The sequence below is a fragment of the Delphinapterus leucas genome, chromosome 10, assembly GCF_059928025.1.
Source record: "Delphinapterus leucas isolate spDelLeu-1000000601 "Yukka" chromosome 10, BTC_Dleu_Yukka2, whole genome shotgun sequence".
Taxonomy (NCBI): Eukaryota; Metazoa; Chordata; class Mammalia; order Artiodactyla; family Monodontidae; genus Delphinapterus; species Delphinapterus leucas.
In genome coordinates this window covers 35,242,046-35,264,547 of record NC_143138.1, presented here as the reverse complement: position 1 = coordinate 35,264,547, position 22,502 = coordinate 35,242,046, and the positions used below count along the sequence as shown (strand labels likewise).

General features: G+C 50.0%; 1 protein-coding gene across 1 annotated transcript in view; it reads left to right on the top strand.

The window, feature by feature from the left end:
• Window positions 1-22,502, top strand: part of DAAM2 (dishevelled associated activator of morphogenesis 2) — a 113,537-nt gene that overhangs the window by 43,000 nt on the left and 48,035 nt on the right. The window contains exon 2 of the mRNA XM_089918789.1: window positions 22,234-22,459. Coding sequence (XP_089774915.1) covers window positions 22,292-22,459 — 168 coding nt within the window. The 5' untranslated portion in view covers window positions 22,234-22,291. The remainder of the gene's footprint in view (window positions 1-22,233; window positions 22,460-22,502) is intronic.

Genomic DNA, 22,502 nt, shown 5'->3' with positions numbered 1-22,502 from the left:
TCCTTAGGACTGTGAGCTCCCACTCCAGTGCTGCCTTCCTTAGGCTGCGGGAGGGCAGGGACTGTGTCTCTTTTGTATCCGAATCCCTGCTGCCCAGTCACAGAGTGTTACCAAGTCCAAGCTTGTACTGCTCGCTGCATGACAGGCCAATAAATGGAGAGAAATGAGTGGCTGGTGCAATGAATAGTGACTTTATCCAGAAAGCCAGCAGACTGAGCAGATAATGGACTAGTGTCCCAAAGAACCCTGTTACCTGAGTTAAAATTCAGGCTGCTTTTATGCTAAAAGGGGAGGGGCCGTGGCTGGTTGTTGCAGACTTGGTGCTGGAATCCTTTGTTCTTACAGCTGTCCACGTAGGTCTGGTCGCACTGTTCCTATCAGTATCCAACAAGACACTTGTGGTTCTCTGTTCTGCACCTTTATCCATGTATCTCTATATGAGTGGAAAAGTGTTGTACCTTTAAAGGTCGGAGCCTTGAGAATGGCCTATCACGTATATTTCAGGCTATAGGCAACATTCTTTTGCAGATGTGCAGAGCATGACTAAGCACAGGCAACAGAGTACAGGGGTTAGAGCTAAAGGAACAGATCCAAGATGGAGTCAGGTTTGTTCTCTGTTACAAGAGCAGATGCTCAGTAAACATTTGTGGAATGAATGGATGGATGGATGAATGCACACATGAAGGAAGGAACTCCTGCAGTCAAGTGAGGTTCATCAGGGAAGACTTCAGGGAGATGAGCTTTGAGTCTGGTTATGAAAGAGGAAAGAGTATGCGGTGGCAGAGAGGGCTCTGCGGTCGGGTGAGGGGAGACAGGCCATTGGTACCCGTTGGTTTGGATACTTCTAACCAGATGCTGACTCCGAATGGCCATCTCTTGGGGGAGAGGAAGACTTGGGGGGCTGTGGGAAGTCCTACAAAGACACAAGCCTGGAGAGAGGGTTTTTTCTCCTTTTTATTTTGCTCCTTTTCCTCCAGCACTTGGAACTGAACACATTGCTAGGATTCCTTGAGTCCCTAGGGCAGGGGTCGGGGTGCAGTTAGGGGGGTAGTTCTAAACAAATGAGTCTGACAGAGGCATGTGGCGTGCGGCCCAGGGAGATAGGGAGTGGGGAAGGGGGAGTGAATTGAGAGTTTGGAGAGGAGGGAGTTCTATTTTGGGTGACTTTGACTCCCAGCCTCTCTGTCAGCCAGATCTGCAGCAGACCCCCACCCTCTGCACACAGTTCGCTTGTACCTTCTGTGCACTGGCTTCTGCTCTGTTTCTGGCTCCCCTCCTGCATCCTTTCAGACTTGGCTCTCTCTCTCTCTGGTGTTCTGCCTCTTGGTATTCTTGCCTGCATCCGAAACCTCCTCTCGACCTTTTCAGAGAAGCTGTCCCTGAATAACAGCAGCATCTACAGATAATATTCAACGTCTGCAATTTACCTCCAGTCCTACTACGTGCCATGCACCACACTAGGTGCTTCGTGTGTCCTGGCTCAACTCACGAGAAACACGTGAGGTCGTTAATCCTGTGATCGCTATTTGACCGGTGAAGAAACTGAGCCCCAGAGAGGTTGGGTGAAACCCCAGGCAAGGCCATCCTTAATGTTGGTGGCAAAGACCTGCCCGACTCAGAAGCCTGTGCTCGCAGCTACACAGCCCTCCCTCTGAATCAGAAACTCTGGGGGTGGGGCCCAGTGAGCTGCATTTAACAAGCCCTCCAGGAGATTCTAGAACCAGTGCTTTAGCTGATCTGGCTGCGACCTGGCTGAAAACCTCCAAGTCCACCCAAGATTTGGAGAAAGCTGATTCATTCAGTGCTATTACTCATCCCTAAGATTCCATTGACCCGCTCCGGGCATAGGGCAAGACGCTTAAGGTTCCTGAGACCTTGTTCCCCTGGTTGTGAAATACAAGCAACCCCACCCTTAGAGGGGAGCATCCCTGGCTTCTCGTTTCCAGGAGAGGATCTCCCAAGAGTGGTTACTCAATGCTGATGGCACCCTAGCATCACCTGGGGAACTTTTACAAGTTATCAATGCCCGGCTCCCTCCACGGACCAGGCCAGCATGTCTTGGGGTGGGATCAGGGCATGAGTGGCTCAAATGGACGTAAGGGTGGAGAACCTTGGCCTGTTCCTCCCCATCACTTCCTCAGGGGAAGGAGTGAGGCACCTCTAACCAATGGCTCTGGGAGGTTATGAACTGGGTCTGCCTACGCTCGCTCCCTTCCCTGGGCTCTGCCACCTGCAGGGGGCGCATCTGGCCAGCTCTGGGGGTTGAGGTCGGGAGCCCGCTCCTACGGGAAGGTCCACGGTCACCCTCCTATGCTGAGGACCGGACATGTCAGCTGGCCTCACTCATGGGTGAGACATTAGCAAGTCCATTTGGCCAGAGAGACACAGCCGCTTACTCCCACAGCTCTGTCAGGAACGTGGCTGATACCGTGACCTCTATCTGTTTGCTTCATGTATCTGTTTCTCAACTGGTCCTGAACTTGAGCCAGAAGAGGAAGGTTTTATGTATGGACCCCACAAAATCCCAACACCAAATGCTGGACAGAGTTAGTGTTGAATTTAATGAGATGTCATAAACAAGGCAGCTAATTAGTTAGTGGTCAGTAAAAGTTTGTTGCCTATGAATCAAAACCTAGGCCCCTCTGGTCACCACTAAACCTCCCTGGGGAGGACTGAGCTCCCAGCCTCAAACCTCCACCACCAGTTAACTCCTTAGTCCTCTCGCTTCACTCAAGGCAGTAAATGTCAGTGATTCTGGGTAGGGGTTCACAAAGGATCTCTCTGCAGCTGAGAGAAGAGCAAATTATTTAGAATTGGCTGTACCTTTTTTTTTTTTAAACAAGTTCCCAGGTGACACTGATGCTGCTGGTCTAGAGACACATTTTGAGATCACCTGAGCTAAGTGTGAAAACAAAAGGCGCTGGCTGGAGGGAATGCCGGGGGGAGGGGCATCTCTTGATCCAGATGGGGTTCAGTGTTTGGCAAGCTTGGCTGCAAATTAGAATCACCTGGAGAGATTTGCAAATTCCAGAGCCCTGTAGGGTGAATGACTGATCCCGTTTTCCCAGGACTGAGAGCTTCCCTGGGATGTGGGACTTTCAGGATTAAAACTGGGACAGTCCTGGGCAAAGCAGGATGAGCTGCTCACCCCAGTGGCTCCCCCACACCTGCCCAGGGATTCTGTTTTAATTGGTTCTGGTTGCAATCCAGGCATAGATATTTTTCAAAATGCCCCATGATTCTACTGTGTAGCCCGAGATGAGAACCTGGGGGATTTGATCACAGCTCTGGAAAGAAGGGGTGACTTGTGAAAAAGGTTGGTACAAATGCTGGTGAAAGAGAAGGGAAGGGGATGGAGAGTGAATGAAACCGCCTGCATCCCAGTCCCTTGGGGAACTTGTTAAAATGCAGATTCCTGGGTCCTTACCCAGATCTACTGACCTGGAAACTCTGAGAGCAGGGCCCTGGGATCTGCATCATTGAGAAGCCCCTTAGGATGCACTGTCCTTGGAGATCTGCTGCGAGTGGGAAAACCAAGAGCTAAATTGAAGGAAGAGAGCTGGAAACCCAGGCTGCGCTCCAGGTGGGTAGCTTGTTGAGGGTTTTTGATCTGAGGCCAAGAGGAGCATTAGTAGGGTGCAGGTGGAGTCCAGAAGAAAGGGGTCAGCCTCAGCCTGGCTGGAGAACAACCAAATCAGTAAGAAGGGATGGGGCCTTGAAGAAATGGTTCCAAGCTAAGAGCACGTACCAGCTCCCTGAGTGAGTGCGAGGTGAGGTCAGTGCTGCCAGCTAGATGTGCAGGACTCATGGCCCCCCACCTCCTAACTCTGTGACCACACAGCCATGTCCTGTGTGTCTGAGTGGGCCCTGAGCGTCCACATGGGAGATCAAAGGGCCCATACAGGAAGCATTTCTAAGTGGAATCGATTGGGCGTGGAGACTGATTGGATAATTTATAATGTAAAGGAGGGAATAGCATGTGTGTATGTGTGTGTGTGTGTGTGTGTGCGTGCGCGCGCGCACCTGGTGGGCTTTTGGACAGGCTGTCAAAACCCGCCTCTCACCCCAGCCCAGTCAGTTATGGGCTTGTGACCTTGGGCAGGTCACTTGACTTCTCTGAGCCTCAGTTTCCTTGTCTGTAAACTCAGGATGCTAATACCCACTTCTCAGGGTTTGATGTGAGAATGAAATGAGATAATACATGCAAACACCTGGCATGTAGCGGTTCTCAAGACAGAGGAAGAGTTCAGGATGATTCTGTGGTTTGAACCTCAGACTGTGGAGTCATTCACAGAGAAAAGCAGGGGTGGTCCGAAGGGGGAAGGAGATGAAGGCGGTCTGAGAGGAAGTTGATGGGAGTGGTGCCAGCGCTTCTGAACAGAAATGTGGGTAGTTGGAAGTGAGTTGGAGATGGGGGAGAGGAGTTTTCGAGAGTGACTGCTGCTGAATTTATCTGAAATAAAGAGATGGAAGGTTTTCTGGGAGGAAGAAGGGTGAGGGAGAAGGACAGAGACCCGAGGTGTGAACCTTGGCAAAGCCCCAGCACAGCTGCTGCGGGCCCGGCCCTGTGCTGGGCGCAGGGTTCCTGAGAGACTGTGCTACACTGTCCCCAACCTCAAGGACCTCACAGCCCAGCGAGAGTGACGCTAATTCAGGAAGCAGCCAGGGCTCTGATGGGAGAAAGGCAGGATGCTGAGGAGGGGCCCTACACCCACACCTGTGGGGAAGGGCGCAGGCTGCCAGGTGAGTGGCCGGGGGCGGGGGGGGGGGCAGGACGGAGTGTTCCAGACAGGGGGATCAGCTGGTTGAAATCAAGAAGGAGGGAGAGAGAGTGAGTGTGTGTGGAGCATGGGGACATGCGGCTCAGATTTCACATTGCTCTGAAACACCGCGAAGAGGGAACTGGGAAGAGGGCCTCTGCAGGGGGAACAGGATGGAAGGAGGTGATACTGATGTGCACAAGTGCAGTTTTCAGGAGAGGTGGGCACTGAGGAGGGAGGTGAGGGGGAGACATGAGGGGCCCTGCTGGGTAAATAAAGCCCCTTAGATGGAGACCATCAGGGCACAGCTTGCAGGGGTGTCAGGGTCAGAGAAAGGTGATTTAGGAATGGGGGAGTCCATGCATAGACTGGGAACTATGGAGGGGATGGTCTGAGTTCCAAAGAGGAAACCCTAGCTTCTGTAGCCTGAGGTCTCACAGCCAAGATCTCGTTTCACTTGGAGGAAACATCCCGCTCCTGGAAGCACAGAGAGGAAAAATGTCTTATGCCTTTTATATGCAAGATGCCTTTTGTTTGCTGGAGGGTGGGGAGGGGGGAGAGTAGAAACAAACAGAAATGAAAATGTCCAGAGTTGCGTCTGGGAGTGCCAAGATATCATTTAACCACGCAGGTTTGTAAAGGCGCACACCTTTGCCTCGCTGAGTGCCGCTTGAGACGCCTCTTGACGGTGTCTGGCCAAGGTCTGGATGCCTTTGACCTCCACTGGACTCTGAGGAAAGGCTGAAGGACCTGAGTTCATTGGATTTTCCATGAAGATTTATTTCTGGGGTTAATAACTTTCTCCTCTCTCTCTAACCCACTCCCACCCCCTGCCATGAGATAACTTTCATTCAGGAAGAGGACCTGCTGCATACCCGGCACTATGTCATGTTCTCAGGGGGCTCAGAGTCTAGATGGGGGAAAAGCTCATTGGCATAAAAAAAGATAAATTAATACATTAAATAACACAAGTGCCACAGAGTAGTATATGATGCAGTGTCCTAGAAACAGAGTAGACAACAGGGGCTCTGAGTTTATTTGGGAGAATTCAGGTAGATGAGAATGGGTAGGAAGGCTGCTTGGAGAAGGTAGGACCTGCATAGCGGAGGGAGAGGAGGGGCAGGAAGCAGAGGTGGGCATGGGGATGGGGTGAGGGATAATATTGCCGACCCAAATGTATTGGGTTGGCCGAAAAGTTCATCCGTGAACTGCTTACGGGAAAACCCGAACGAACGTTTTGGCCAACCCAATAGAACCAGCAGAACCAAGTTTTGAACTCTGTTTCAAAGCTGACACATTCTCTTGCTTTTAGTATGTGTCCAGTTGCAGAAGGACACACAACCTTTGAGTTATGTAAAGCCATCACATTGGTGATAGGCTTTATAACGGATAGCGTCAAGAATTCAGGAAATACATACTGTAATGTATCTGATGCATCCGCTCTCATTGAGCTCCTGCTGTGTGTGCGGAAAGAGCCCGGTGGGGGGAGTCAGAGATAAAGTGGAAGTGTCCAAGCCCTCTAGGAATTTTAATCCCTTGAGCAATGGCGCGTTTAGGGAGGAGTGACCAGGGAGCCCGCAGCGGAGGGGTGAGGTGGGATAAGGAGAAAAGATGAGGGTGGGGGACAGCCCAGAAGTTACTGAGTGGCCCTTCAAGGCCCTTCGGGCAGGAAGCCACCCCAGATTAAAGTAACTTGTCTCTGTTCTGTCCTGACCATTCAGGGACTGTGGGTAACATTTTTGGAAACACAGGGAGTGGCTGGCTGGGCTGCTCTTCCTGGGAAAGGCTGCCCGAGCTGGCTGCCTTAGAAGATGGGCAGGACCAGCTGTGCAATTCACGGGCCCCAGTGCAAAATGGAAATGCAAGTCTCCCTGTTCAAAAATTATTAAAGATTTCAAGACGGCAACAGCAGAGCCTTAAACCAAGCCCGGGGCCCTTCTGAAGGTATCCAGCTCGCATACCCAAGAGGCTGGTCCAGAAGATGGGATAGCCTGGATCTTTTCTGTGACTCGGTGTGCGGTAAGATGATGGGGCTGGATTGCTGTCTGTGGCTGGGGTACAGGGCTTCTCTGTACTAGTGCCGAGTTCTTCTCTGAGAGGTAGTTGGGATGGGTGATGGGGAAGGGATGGAGAGGCTTCCATGGCTGGGGGTGTGGGGGGCGACCGTTTACCATGATGCTGCCATTTCTGTGCCATGGGGAGGCTGTGTCTGAGTTTTGGAATCAATTAGACTGAGGTTCAACATGTTTTATGAACCCTGCTAACTTGGGCAAGTTGCTTACCTTCGCTAAGCTTTGATTTCCCTGTATGTAAAAATGCACAATATCATCTTTGTAGGATGTTGGAATAAATTAAGTGAAATAATAAATGTGAAAGTTTGAGCCTAGCCTAGCTCTTAGTAAATGTTAGTATCCTTCTTTCTAAAAATGTGCTGAATATCTGTCTTGTAAAATATGGAGCATGGAATAGATTGGGTATACATTATTGTCAGCTATTTGTTTTTTTCCACCTCAGGCTTATTGGGGAAGTGGCTAAAATATAACACCAAAATTTCAAATGGCAGAGGGAGTGTACACCCCATTATAATAGACACCAAAGGAAACCCAGTTGCATCTGCTGGACACATGCATACACCCAGAGGAATGTGCACACGTGCATGTGTACATACACGCTCCGGAACTGAATTGAAACTAGGTTGGAATGAGATGGTGTATCACAGGAGAGAGCCCTAGTGTGGGTGTCATCTCCCGGTTTTGAGCCTCAATGTCCTTATCAGTCAAAAATATTGACCTTGCTGGGTTGTCTTGGGATTAAATGAGATGACGAATGTGAACACCTGGTCTCTGGTCCATGGCAGGTACAAGAATCTTTCGGTGGATCTCTGCTCCCGGGCCTTAGTGTGGTTCACGGGAAACTGAAGACAAGACATTGCCTTCCCCACAGTAACATTTCCTGAATGTTATGCTTGGCAGCTCCTTATAAACTAAACGTGGGCTGATTTGAAATTGACGTGGGGGCTGATTATCAGTGATATTACTGTTTCCTCAGCTCATATACTGGGTCTTCTCTCTGCAGAGACTTGAAAGTCAGTAGAATCTTGTGTGTTTGTTTCCTGGGGATGAACACACATGTACGCACACCATACATACACACACCACCTACACGTCCATACTATACCACATACACACATAAACACACATACTACACGTATCATGCTATAAACATACACATACTCACCACCCCATACATATACCTCTGCACCATAGCATCAAACCCTCTCACATGCCAACATGCATTAATATCTTCCCTCCCTCCCTTTCTTCTTTGGTCATTTCTGAGTATCTCCTATACTTGCTCGTCCAGTGTGCAAGGGTTGGGTATCCCCGCACCCCAAACCCACATCCCTCCTGATGTCTTGCCCTAGAAACTCCAAGTCATGGGCACCTTTCTCAGTCCCCTTTGCCATCTCATCTGCCTCTAACAAATTCCCAGGCTGAAAGTACCTTATTTTTAACCCACCCAGAAGCCTGGGGCTGCTGTCAATTCAGGTCTACCCGCCAGAGACCTCCAGGTGAAACCGGGCTTGTGCTTCACTAGGCTCTTCCGTGGGCAGAGCCCTGAACCTTAGCCACCACTGGGGTGGAGGCTGGGGCCGGGACAGGGGAAGGGAACCTGGCTGGAGGGCCTGTGATGTGCCCAGTGCTGTGCCGGCTTCTTGATATGTGCTCTTTGTGTGATGCTCACAGTAGCCGTGGGAGGTGGGCTTTGTCGTCCGTGTGCCCATGAAGGCAGTGAAGCTCACAGGCCCTAAGTAACTTAGCCACAGGCTTAATATGAAAGCATATACTCCTTACAGTAAACTACCCGTCTCCTGGAAGACCAGACCAGACAAGCTCAGCTGAGGCCTGGGCCTGGAGGGAGCTCCTTGTTCCCCTTCCCCCCGCCTCTGGGCTGTGAGGTCTTTTCTAGAACCTGTAGAGCAGCTTATGGTACTAGCAATCTTCTAGAGGGTTGCCAGCTGCAGTGGCCAGAGCCCTTGGCAGTTGGAGATGGTGAGGCTAGGAACAGACCTGTTTTATTTGTTTTTAACAACTCTATTGAGGTATAATTGGCATACCATAAACTTGACATAATTCAAGTACATAACTTGATACATTTTAGCATATGTATGTACCTTTGAATCCATCACTACCATCAAGATCATGTTTGACCATCATCCCCCAAATTTCCCTTGTGCCTTTTTATAATCCACCCCCTCCCTGTCCGCCCTCCACCCTCTCCATAGGCAATCACCCACCCGGTTTTATTCACTATAGATTAGTTTGCATTTTCTCAAATTTTAGACAAGTGGACTCATACAGTATGTACCCTTTTGTGCTCTGGTTCCTTGTACTTAGTGTAATTTTTTTTTTTTTTTTTTTTGCGATACACGGGCCTCTCACTGTTGTGGCCTCTCCCGCCGCGGAGCACAGGCTCCGGACGCGCAGGCTCAGCGGCCATGGCTCACGGGCCCAGCCGCTCCGCGGCATGTGGGATCTTCCCGGACACACCGGGGCACGAACCTGTGTCCCCTGCGTCGGCAGGCGGACTCTCAACCACTGCGCCACCAGGGAAGCCCAGTGTAATTATTTTGAGCTCCATCCACGTGTGGCGTATATCAATAGTTCATTCCTTTTTATTGTTGAGTAATATTCAATTTTATGGATACACTATACGATATTTTTTTAATTGATTCACCTGTTGATGGACACTTGGGTTGTTTCCAGTTTGGAGCTATTACAAATAAGTTGCTCTGAACATTCATGAATAAGACATTGTATGTGCCTATGCTTCCTTTGTTTTGGGAAAACACCTTGGCGTGAGATGACTGGATCATATGGAGGTGTAAGTTTAACTTTTTAAGAAACAGCCCAACTGTTTTCCATAATGGCTGTGCCATTCACACTCGCACCAGCAGTAAGCGCTCCAGTCCTCCCTGACACATGGATAGAGATCTGATTTCAAAGCTGGTTTAGTATGAAATTTGTGAGCCCCACCAAATGGCTAATCCTAAAAATGGAAGCGGTTGGCTTTCAGTTTGGATTGGGAACCCTGAGGGATGCTGAACCTAGCAATGTAGAATCAGGTGCTCCTAGAAATGTTATTCAAAGGGCTGTTTGCAGAATGCTGGGAGAGGGGAAAAATGAGAGTTCGGCCCTGGTCCCAGCCTGAGATCCTGTGGGGCTGGACCAGGTCTGGAGCTTGGTGTTTAAGAATGAAACAGATGCACCTGAGGCATTTTGGAGAAAAGGTAAAAAATGCATTAACAGGATGGGGCGTTAGGGCGGGAAGAAAAAGAACAAGGGAAGGGGACTTGGAGCTTGGGAGACTATAGTTTTGTGAGGGCAGGAGCTATATCTGCGCGGTTTGCCCTTAAATCCCCAGCACCAGGAGCAGTGCTAGGCATAGAGTAACTGCTAACAGTGGAGGTGGAATGAATGGACAACTGAATGAAGGATGAACTAACGGAGCTCAGGGGATAGGATTCCGTTCAACCAGCGTCATTTAGCACCTCGTGTGTTCTGTGGCACAGAGCCTAGTGTCTGGTGTGGAAGGAACTCTGGAAAGCGTGTGGTTTGACCTCTTCATTCACAGACAAGCCTCAGAGAAATGATGTTCTTAGCCAAGGTCATTCCTGTCTTGCGCAGGTAACCTGCTGGGGCAGAGTTGGGACTCAAACCTGAGTCTCCTCATTTTTAGTCTACTGTTTATCTTCTTCTTTTAAAAATAATATTATCTTTTCTGATGAAAAGAATAAACGCTCATTGTGGGAAATTTGAAAAAATCCAGAAAAGGATAAGAAAAATAACCCTAAACTCCAGCAACCCAAAGATAATTACTTCAAGCTGTCATACGTGTGTGTCTATCTGCCTATCTATCTATCTATCTATCGTCTATTTAAGCAATCCTTATGTTTTAACATTTTGGCTGTTTTCAGTCATTTATAGCATTAGTAACCCTGGGATGCATGTCTGGTCCTGAACTCTTGCTGGTTTCTCTGATTATCTCCCGGTGCCCTTTCCACTACACGATGCCCCCTCTAAACCCTTTGTATGAACAGGGAGCTCAGAGTAGAATGGAACCCCCCAGTGGGAGAGAGCTCTGCAGACATTCCCAGACCCACACACCTGTACTACCCCTATCATAACCATATCCACACTTTAGGATGTTCATTTGAGTGTCTCCCTTCCCCGCCACATTGAACTCGTTCACCCTTGTATTTTTCCAGCTCTTATTAGCAGGGTACTTAGGTGCTCAACAAATATTTGTCAGAGTGAATGAATAGATGGATGTAATTGTATGAACAAGAGTGAGGGGCAGATGAGGGGTCCCCCTGGGTCTGCCTTTTCAGTCACTTGCGTCCAGGAGTTAGCTCAGCCCCCCTCCCCCGCCCCTGTCGTCCCCTACTCTTCCCACCCTGGAGAGCTGGAAAGTGCCTGTGGTCCAGGATTCGCGTCCAGCCAGGCCCTGACACACACGCAGGGCCTTTTCTGGTGTGAGTGCAGGACGCAGAATGGGACTAGCAGGTCTGTAACGATGGCACTGCACCTGGGGAAGACACAGCCCAGGGTCCACAGTGTGACCAGGTGCACAGGCCCAGCGAGGGTCCCAGGGCCGGCTTGCCTTGACGGGACCTCGAGGTCCCACCTTCATGAGTGACAGAATGCCTTTGTCTGGGACCCCAGGAGGAGTGGGCAGTAGGGAGCTTCTCCCAGGCCCCGGGTTGCCTAGAATGGTGTGAGTTCTCGGCACACTGGGCGCTCTGGTGGGAGACCTGGCAGGATGGCCCAGGAGGAAGCTGTGGGTAGTTTTCCCTGCAGCTCTTCAATAGAGCAGCCCCATTGGTGTGGGCCAGGGGAGGGGCTCGGCTTCCCGGAAGCAGAAGGGGGTGAGGATGGGTTGTCACGTGTTGGGTGGTTTCCCTTTGGCCGGGAGCCCCGGGCCTCTGGCTCTAATGGGTAGCAGAGACTTGGGTGTTGAAATTCCTTCATCCCTTTTACTTCACAGCTGTGGCCCAAAGAGCTCCCCACAGCTCCCTCCCCTTCTCAGCCCAAGCCCTTGCTTTCTGTGCCCAGTCTGTGTGTTGCCAAAGCCCCCTCGTGCAGTCACACACGTGTGGGCACGCACGCCCCTCCGTGACATCCCCGGCATCTGTTCCCTCCTCTCCTCTTTGGCAGCTCAGGGCCTCATTAACTCTGAATCAAACAGAACTGCTTCCAGACTCTTCCCCCTCTCCCGTCTCTCCTGTAATCCACCCTGATACGGTGCCACCAGAATTGTTCGTCCAAATCCCAGCTCGGATCACGCCTCACGGGCTCTCCTTTACTATAAGCCGATCAACGAATCAGCCAATAAACCAACCATCCTATAGCTGCTTCCTCCTCCCCCTCCCCCTCGGCCTGCCATTCAAAGCCTGCCTTGATCTGGTCCCCAGCTTGTGTTCCACTGCACCTCTTTGAGCCCTGCTTCCCAGCCTGGCAAAGCGACTTCCTTTGGCCCCTCACTCACCTGGATGCCGGGTCCTCACTCTCGCACGCCTTTGTCGTGAATGGGTTTCTTGGACCCTCCCACTGGCACGTGCTGACCTCTCTCCTCTGAGACCTAGCTTCAATGCCACTTCCTCTGGTGAATGTTCCAGACCACCCCGGCCAGAAGCCACTCTCCCCTCCTTGCAGTCCCAGAGCCTGGAACTCCCTCCCTCCTTCTCTCCCTTGCATCCTGGTGGTTTCTACACGTGCCTCCCCAATAATACTGTAAACCCGGTTGAGGATGGGATTTGATGTTTGGCTCATCTAAAGCACCCAGAAAATTGCTTTGTGAATGGCAGTCACTCAGGGAATGAATGGATGGATGAATGAACGAGTGAGTGAGTGAATGAACGAATGCATGCTTGACCATGGCCTTGGAGAGCTACTACCTGCTTGTTTTCTGTCCTGGTGAGACACAGAAATCTGTTCTCTTTATCATTTCTCAAAATGAGAAAACCAGTTGGAAAATCCACAACTTCCACACTCACCCCCAAGTCAGAGAAATGTCACTTTGGGGACTTTTTCAGTTTCACTTTACCAGCAAGACGCCCCTTTCTCTCCTTCTTCACCCACCCTGCAGCGGGGATCCTGGGGCTACAAGAGTTTACTTTTACTTTCTTGCCTTTCCCAGAGCAGAGGGGAAACCATAATTTAGGCGGCTGCTAAAAATAGCTCCCCAGTCCTGGAAAGAGAGCTTGCTTATTTTTGAAAGTGTTCCCCGCCCCCTCCCCAGCCCTGCCCGAGGCTCACAATACAAGTCAGATTGTTCTGAGTTCTGTCCTGAGAAGGACAGGGAAGTCACGACTGGGCCCTGTCCACCACGTGGCCGAGCGCTGTCTAGGAGTGCTCACAATCTCCATTTTTTTGTCCTAGTAAGAGGTGGATCTCATTCCCAGCAGCCTCTTAGACAGCACCCAGTGGGGACAGTATGCCTTGACGGGACCAGGTCTGGAGACCTGGTTTGAGTCCTAGGCTCACACTTTGCATCTTTCTGAGTCCCAAATTTCCCCACCTGTAAAGGAGGGGAGCAGGGCGGTGATCGCGTTTACCCCACAGGAGTGTGGTAAACGTTTGAGATAAACCTTGAACATGGTAGATGTTCAAAAACTGATCATTATAACTTTATTATGATCAGAGTCACTGGATTTAAAGCGGGGCACTCCTGTTTTAATGGGTAAGACAGGATTCGTGGTGAGCTCGTATGCTATACTAAGTTGAAACATATGAAATTGATGGTTTTGTAGACTGAAAAGAATTGAACACTGTCAGCTACATATGATTCGACCTAATAACATAGGGATCAGTAAACGTTCTGTAAAGGGCCAGGGGGGAGATATTTTTGGCTTTGTGGGCCCTAGGGTCTCTGTTGCATGAAGCGGTCGTAGACGATGAATAGGTGGTGTAGCTGTGTTTCAATCAGACTGTATTTACAAACACAGGCTGTGGGCTGGATTTGACCCCTGTGATATTTGCCAACCCCTGTAATAATATGTAAGACTCATTCACATAGGGAACCTTTCTGTAATACATACAGCCAACATTTTCAGGTTTTTTCATAATTATAACAGTGGCTTATCTATATAGCTATTAATAGTGTTTACTATTACTAGGCACTGTTCTAGGTACTTTACAAATATTAACTAATTTAATGCTTATGACAACCCTATGAAGTAAGTACTATTATTATTTCCCCATTTTACAGATGAGGAAACCGAGGTTCAGAGAGGCTAAGTAACTTATCTGAAGTCACATAGAGCTCATGGCAGCTGGACAGAACCCCACCAAGTCTGTGGGGTAGAGTTGGGTGTTGGCAATTCGGGCAGCTTCAGGGTGGAAGCAGGGGTAAGCTTGTGAGGGGTCCCAAGCCTGTTTGCTGTCCACAGAGCATGAGGGGGAGGGTCTTCAGAGGCTTGAAGTGGGAGCAGGCGTGGTGTAGCTGGGTGGTGGAGGGATGGGTAGGCAGAAGGCTCCGGAAGTATGGCCTGGGATGGAAAAAATATAGACGCTTGGGAAACCGGGTCCCGGATAAGGTGGGCCTGGGGCCATTTCCCAGGTGACGCCCAGTGGCACATGAAGGGCCAGTATGTAGGGAGGAATCTCCTGCCTGGGGAACTGGATATGGTTTACATTTCTTATGTTTCGTGCAGCATCTCTGGGCCCCATTCCCAGACCCGGACCCCGGGGGGACCTGGTCGGGAGAAGAGGGCATAGGAGCAGGCTCCCCAGGGTGCCTGAGCTCTGCCGTCAAGTCAAGGTCCTTGGATACCCTGTTGGTTCCCTTTGCATACTAGTGTAGCCACAGATTAACAGGATGCTGGCCTCACGCAGTCTGTGCTGTTTCTCTCTCCGAGCCTTTGCTTATGCTGTTGCCTTGCCTGGAATGCCTTTTCCCACCCCTTGCACCCTTCCTTAATTCTCTTATCTCTTTCAAGACTAGGGGGCACGGGTTCGATCCCTGGTCAGGGAACTAAGTTCCCACAAGCTGCGGCCAAAAGAAGAAAAAAAAAAATTCCCTGGCAGTCCAGTGGTTAGCACTCCGTGCTCTCACTGCCGAGGACCTGGGTTCAATCCCTGGTCAGGGAACTAAGATCCCACAAGCCATGTGGCGCAGCCAAAAAAAAAACAAAAACAAACCCCTCTTCAATATCACCTCCTCCTGGAAGCTTTCCCTGACTTCTTCTTTACCCCCCAGGCTGGTCCAGGTCCCCTTTCTCAGGCTCTCTCACCCCATCCTTCTGGATTGTCACTGCCTTGACTCCCTCAGCTCCCCCGCTAGAAGGGGACCTGCTCAAGGAAAGGGACCAGGCCTTGTTTACTCCTGCGTCCTCACCACCCAGGTCAGTGTCCAGCACACGGTCTAGAAACTGGTTAAAAGCGTGTATGTTCAAGGGTGACACCGCGGTCCTCAGAACCCAGCCCCTCACCCACAGGATGTGGTTGTTGGGCAAGCTGCCTGATCTTTGGGAGGCTTAAGGATCAGTAAGAAGGGATAGTCATGCTATTGGAGGGTTGGGGGCAATACATGAGATAAAACACAAAACTGTCAGCTCAGGGCCTGGCTTCTAGTTGGCACTTGAGAAGTGGCCAAGGAGAGATGCAGCAGCATATCCTTGCCCTGTTACTCCCACGTATGGAGCTCAGGAGAGGGGATAGGAAAAGGCAACTTGAACATCCCGAAGTCACAGCATCAATCCCAAGAGCTAAAGGAAGGGTTTATGAGTCAGCTTTGGTTCTGGGCCAAAAGCACTGAGCTTGGAGTCAGAATATTTCGTTGCAGTTCCAGCTGTGTCCCTTAGCTGCTGGGTGTCGTTGATAAGCCATGTGACAGCTGCTGAAGCCTCAATCTCAACATCTGTAAGGGGGATAATAGTAATAACCACCTCACAGGGTCACTGTGAAGCTGAAATGAGATTGTGGAACCGTGAAAACACCTGGCCCAGCCCATAGGAAATGCTCGATCATAAATTATTGAGTCTGGATCTAAAGAACACTTGAGAAAGCTCTGAGCAGGTCTCAGATCAGGTATTCCTTGGACACATGCCCTATGGCTTAGTGTTTTGTAGCTTTAGAGTCAAACAGTCATGTGTTTGAATCCTAGCTATGCCATCACTAGCTGTGTGTCTTTAGGCAAGTTACTTAACTTCTCTGAACCACAGGATTTTGTTTTTGTTTTTTTCTTTAAATCACTTCTTTAAAACGGTGCCATCCATCTCACAGAATGAGAGGTAGCTATAGCCCAGTGTCTGGCAAATACCAAAGCCTCAAGTACTTACATTGTTCGGCTTTAACTTAAGACTTAGGAGTAAGCACTAATGATATGGGGATTTTGAAGCTTTAATTAATGTAAATAAAAACTGGTCTGTCGAGGAGCTGGGGCCAGGGTTTGGGGTTAAGGGTTAAGATCCTCATCTTTGCAAACCAAATGGGAGTTCTGGACTCAAGTAATAGGAAGTGCTTCCTGGCTTGGGGTGGAATGTGGGAGGAGTGCCCAGTGTAGGCTGAGGACAGCCCCTGAGGGGATCTTTGGGAAGGAGATTGAGCCAGGCAATGTGGACGGTTAGACCTGAAGGGGCCCTTGGAGGTCTTCAGTTGAACCCTGACACAGCGTAGAGAGGTAACTGAGGCCCAGAGAGGATGACATTGTGGCCCCCGACCCACAGCTGCCTCGTGACTAGCCCTGTCCCCTGAGTTAAGGAGCTATGTTTTCTCCACAGTGTGGAAGGATGAGACCGTGATGAGGTAAAGTCTGGCCGGACCCAGAGGACTGGAGACCCCGGGAGAGTTACAGGAGGGCTTATTGGTGGTGACCGGATGGTTTGGCGTCATGGGCCACTTGGTCTGGGTTTAGGGACTGATAGTCCTGGGAAGACCTTGTCCCCGTGGGGAGAAGGGGGGAGGGGGCAGGCAGACAGGAAATGGAGGGCTTGGAGCTGTTGGTGTTGGGGAAGTTTCCATGGAGAGAAAGGTGGGTGGTGGTGGTGGGGGTGGGATCAATTTCTCAGGCCCAAGTTCAAGTCCACTGGCTTTTGTTTTATTGTTGCTTCCTGTTTTTCCATGTTGCGTCTCAATTCTCCTTTGATGGGGAGACCCTCCATGGCTCCTCTTTGTAAAAGGATTTTGCAGAAATGAATCTCTCTGACCACCTCCACAGTTCCACTCCCTGCCCAGGGTCAGTGACAGGGGTTTACTTTTCCAACTAGAGGTAGCTCAGAGTCTGAGGAAAAGCCCTGATCCTCTGGTTCAGACGTCCCAGTTACCAAAGACAAAGATGGGTGGCTTCTTAAATCTGGCTGAGCAAGTTCTTACAATGCCAGGCCTTGGTGGCCCCGTCTGTGCCCGGAGAAGGGCTCACGATTCAGGCTCTGGGCAGGGCAAGTCTCACTTTGCCGGTGATCGTGATAATGAAGCCACAGCAGCAGTGCTGGCTTTCTTTATTGAACGCCTGTGGTGCTCCTGGCATTTTACTTACATTATATCGTTTATTCTTCACCAAAACCCAGTGAGGAAAATGCTATTGTTGCCTTGGTGTCACAGATGAGGAACCTGGGGTTCTCAGAGGTTAAGACCTCCTGCTCAGGGTTACCCAGATGGGAAGGCAAAGCCAGGAGTCACATCCTAGTCCCTCTGACTTCAAAGCCTCTGCTGGAGTGAAGGGGGGTTAGAGCAGGGGTTAGAGCAGGAGAGAAATCGGGGCGGTGGGAGATGGAGATAGCTCCTCCCAGTGGAGGAGAAGCAGGCGGCCTTTGGAATCTCCATAACCCTCTCCTGGTCTACGGGGAACCTTGTTTATTGGAGCTATTTGTTTTTTTAAAAAAAAAACATTTCTTTTTTTTTTTTTTAATACTATTTTGTTTTTTATTTTTTGGCCATACCATGTGGCTCGCGGGATCTTAGTTCCCTAACCAGGGATCGAACCCGGGGCCTGGCAGTGAAAGTGCTGAGTCCTAACCACTGGACCACTGGGGAATTTCCCGGAGCTGTTTCTAAACTGAGCTGTAGAGTCCAGTCTTCTCTGGTGGGGGAAGGCTGCAGGGGGGGCTGGGGCAAGATGGGGACAAGGGGCATTAACATGGAAGGAGGAGCTCTGGTGAGGGTAGTGACCAGACCACAGTCTGAATGCTGGAGTCCTGGGTTTCAACCCCAGCTCTGTCCCCATAGCTGTGTGACCTCAGATAAGACGTTTCCTCCTTGGACCTCAATTTTCAGATCTCTACTGTGAAGCTGGATGCTTTCCAGCTGAGGGCCTGGGGTTTTAGCCTTGGATCTTCAGAAGGGGCCCCAAGAAAGGGAGGAAGGGACAGGCTTAAGAGGGTTTCCTGGGGAGGAGGGCATCCTCAGGAACATAAACACACTGAGGAGCTGTGAGCAGCCCACCCTTAAAAGGGCAAGTATGTGGTGCTCCCGGGGTGGGGTGCAGTTAGGGCCCTTCTCTGTGGGGATGGCACTTCCTGTTTGGAGGGTCTGTGTCTACTTCTTCCTCCTTCCCTCCTCCTGAGGCCACTCCACCTCATTTCTTGTACTCAGGGGATACCTTAAAAATATGTAAAGACAGTTATGGCCTGGCACCAACCAATCAGAGCAGTCAGAGCTGTGAACAGCTAGTGTAAAACTAACGGAGTAGTCCAGCTGTATGCCAGCCCCCGGCCCCCGCCCTGACTGCCCTTGGTAAAGCCTGGCTCAGGGGCTGAAGGCAAAGAAGGGCAAGGAGGGAGGGTGAGGGAGCGAGAAGTCGAGGAAGTGAAGGCAGAAGAGAGTTCACAGGTCCTCCCAGACGTCAGCCCATCCCGCCGCAGAGCCCCATCATGCCGTCCACCCAGCCTCACCACGCCTCAGGACCTGCCCTCCCATGCTTGTGCCCTCAACAAAGCAGTCTTGCCCGCCAGCTGCAGCTGCATTTTGGAGGCTGATGGAACCAAGGGGACCTTGTCTGGACTCTGCATCGTCATCCTAAACTGACGATGGGCAGAGGACCCAGGGGAGCCCACCCCTATCTACCTACAGAATTAGTGCTTTACTGAGCCTGACAGCGGGATGCCAGGGTTTCGTCCCACCCACTTTTTTTTTTTTTTTGCCCATTGGCTATCAAGTTCCCTGGAGAGCTTTAACGTCTCCCTTCCTCCCTGATTCCTCAGCCGCCAGCCTATTGCAGGCCTTTGTCAACCTAAACCAGGATTCTGCGCTTGTCTGCCGGCTGCTTCCTCTACCCGCAGCCTCGAGACTGTCGCCTTGTTCCATTCAAGGGTTCCTGATAGCTTAACTACTAGGAATCAGAGATTTCAATCAGTATTTCTGGACTGATTGATAAAGACCCCTCTTCTCCTTTTCCATGAGCACAGGTTGTCTGCCAATTGACCAAAAAACATTTACTGAGCTCCCACTAAGCACAAGGCATTTTATTAGCCATAAAGGGGGGAGATGTCAAAGAAGCAGGAGGCATGGCCCCTGCCCTCAAGAAGCCTTCACTGTAGCTGTGGAGAGGCAATACGTAAACCCAGAAAAGATGACCAGTAATACAAGGCAACCTTGGATAGTGTGTTATGTTGGGTATTCCTGGGTCTATTAAAAAAGTCTTGTTTTTAATTGAAGTACAGTTGATTTACAATGTGCTGTTAGTTTCAGGTGTACAGCAAAGTGATTCAGTTACACATACATAAATAGCTATTTTTTTTCAGATTCTTTTCCCTTATAGGTTATTACAAAATGTTGTGTATAGTTCCCAGTGCTCTACAGTCTGTCCTTGTTGGCTATCTATTTTATATATAGTAGTGTGTATATGTTAATCCCAAACTCCTAATTTAATAGATAGATAGATAAAGGGAAGGAAGGATCAATCCCTTTGCATGGATAACCTGAGGTTTGTATATATTGTAGAAAAGATGTGTAATTCTTGGATTGTATAGGGCAATATTTCTTAAAATATCTTTGGTAGAAAATAATTCTGTAGAAAATGTTTTGAAAGTTCTGTGTTCAGATACATTTAATAAATGCTAGCAAACATTTTTTTAAAAATATCACAAAGTTTATAAAGAAAGAAAAAGTGGAGCCAGTAAAAAAACTCTTGAGTGATGATTAAAATGCATCATGTCTTATAGGAGAGGCCAGCTCAGACGGCTAATTTATTAGCTAGATTGTTAGGGCTTAGGAAATAAAGCAGTGTTCTCCTTGAGTAACCTTGGGTTCACTAGGAACAAGTTACGCCACATTTATCTTTTTTTTGTTAAGGTTCTAGAACTTGGTTCAAGGGAATGCCTTGGATTTGGCGTTTTTGGAGGTGCACAAGGACTTAGGAAACAGTCTCCTGGGGTGTCTTTAGGAAATGAGGGCTAGGGCTTCCCTGGTGGCGCAGTGGTTGAGAGTCCACCTGCCGATGCAGGGGACATGGGTTTGTGCCCCAGTCTGGGAGGATCCCACGTGCCGCGGAGCGGCTGGGCCCATGAGCCATGGCCGCTGAGCCTGCGTGTCCGGAGCCTGTGCTCCGTAACGGGAGAGGCCACAACAGTGAGAGGCCTGCATACCGCAAAAAAAAAAAAAAAAAAAAAGAAATGAGGGCTAGATAAACACATGGGTTCATGGGTTCAGAGACTGTTAATGACTACTTCTTTGGCATTCCCAGACAAAGTAGCTGCGTCATCTGGGCCTGTCGCTATCCTTGCTGTGGTCAACATTTTTAGCAACAGTGTAAGTACAGACCATGGAGACATTTTGATCATTCTGTTAATGACCCAAATCTAGGAGAAACAGCTAAGAATCATGACTCAAAAATACCTTGACCCCTTTGGGTGTATTACCTCAAAGCACTGAAAGCAGGGACATGGAAAGATAGCTGTACACGTTCATAGCAGCGTCATTCACAATAGCCAAAAGGAGATAGCAACCCAAGTGTCTGTCAAGAGATGAGTGGATAAGCCAAGTGTGGTATATGCATACAGTGGAATATTATTCAGCCTTAAAAAGACGGGATATTCTGCTACAACAAGTATGAACCTTGAGGACATGATGCCAAGTGAAATACGCCAGGATAAATGCTGTAGGATTCTACTCACAGGAGGTACTTAGAGTAGACAAATTCACAGGGACGGAAAGTAGAATGGTGGTTGCCAGGGGCTGGGGGGAGAGGGAAATGGGAAATTATTGTTTAGTGAATACAGAGTTTCTGTTTTACAAGATGGAAAAAAGTTCGGGAAGTGGATGGTGGTGATGGTTACACAGCAATGTGAATGTATTTAGTGCCACTGAACTGCACACATACAAATGGTAAAATGGTAAATTTTATGTTCTATGTATTTTGCCACAATTAAAAAAAATCTTGACCCTAAACCTGTGATGTAATATTCAATAAGGATGAAGGCAGAATCTTATTTATATTCAAAAAATTAGGATATATTAATATGAGGAGAATATGGCTGGGCAGCAGGGTGGTGGATAAGCAATGGTCTCTCTAGTGAACCCGCCCAGATCTGAAACCATGTTTAGGAACCATTGGTCAGGGGTCATTTGGCCCTTTCAGGAAGCGCATGTGCAGATAATTGGGCTTAACCTACCTGGTAGCTGTGTGACATCAATGACTAGGGCCAGCGTTCAGCCTCATGCTGGTCACCATAGAACTAGGCTCTCCCAGTGGCAAAGACTTAACCCTTTCTGTTCCAACAACCACCCAACTGTTGGGTGGCCCTCAGTTCTGATCTCTGGCCATAGTGATGTCCTCTGTTCTTGGTCGGTATGGAAAGCAGATTTGACCAGATTCCCTTCACTCTTGGCTGAACACCGTTCCAATGATCAGCCCCATTTCCTTACTGAGGGTTCACTCTAATGGCTCCCCCAGCTCACCCCTCCTTCTGGATGGGTGGGTGAACCCACGCCCTGTTGATATTTCACATCCATCCAAACATGCCTGGCTGCAACAGACTGGGCAGAAAGCTGTGCAAGCCTTCCATCCTCTGCTCCCACGGAGGCCCCCACTCCAGGAGCCATGCCATGTGATTAGCTCGGTGTCTCCCCTGCCAGCCGACGTCAGCCCTTCTCTCCCCATTGGATGACGCCTTTAAAGCGGGTGTCCCCAGACCCTGGAGTGAATCAAGTGAGTAAGGGATCCCTGCTGGAAACTGGACTGCAGGGGACCAGAGGACAGGGAACAGTGTTCCCGTCTGTACAGTCAGAGAGAGTGTAGGCTGAGTGCCAGCTCTGACCTCCTGGAAGTCACGTTCTGTGACGACAGCCCTCCTGTCTTCTCTAGGGGCACAGAGGGAGAATCTGAAAGTGTTCATGGCTGTGGGAGAAGGAAGGGGCTTGGCTGTTGGGTTGAAGGCTCCTGACAGTTGGGCAACGAAGTCATGGTGGCAGAGTGGCCGCATCCCCGTCTACCTGGCCGCCGTGCCTGACCACTCTGTGCTTTCTGTTCTACCCAGGTCACCATGAGGACCTAGGGCATCTGCCTGCGGACTGTCCCCCCAGCTGGAAGTGACCATGGCCCCCCGCAAGAGGAGCCGCCATGGCCTGGGCTTCCTGTGCTGCTTTGGAGGCAGCGACCTCCCTGAGATCAACCTCCGGGACAGCCACCCCCTGCAGTACATGGAGTTCTCCAGTCCCATCCCCAACCCAGAGGAGCTGAACGTCCGCTTTGCAGAGCTGGTGGTGAGTGAGGGGGTGGGAAGGGAGGGGGGTTGGCAATGGGGAG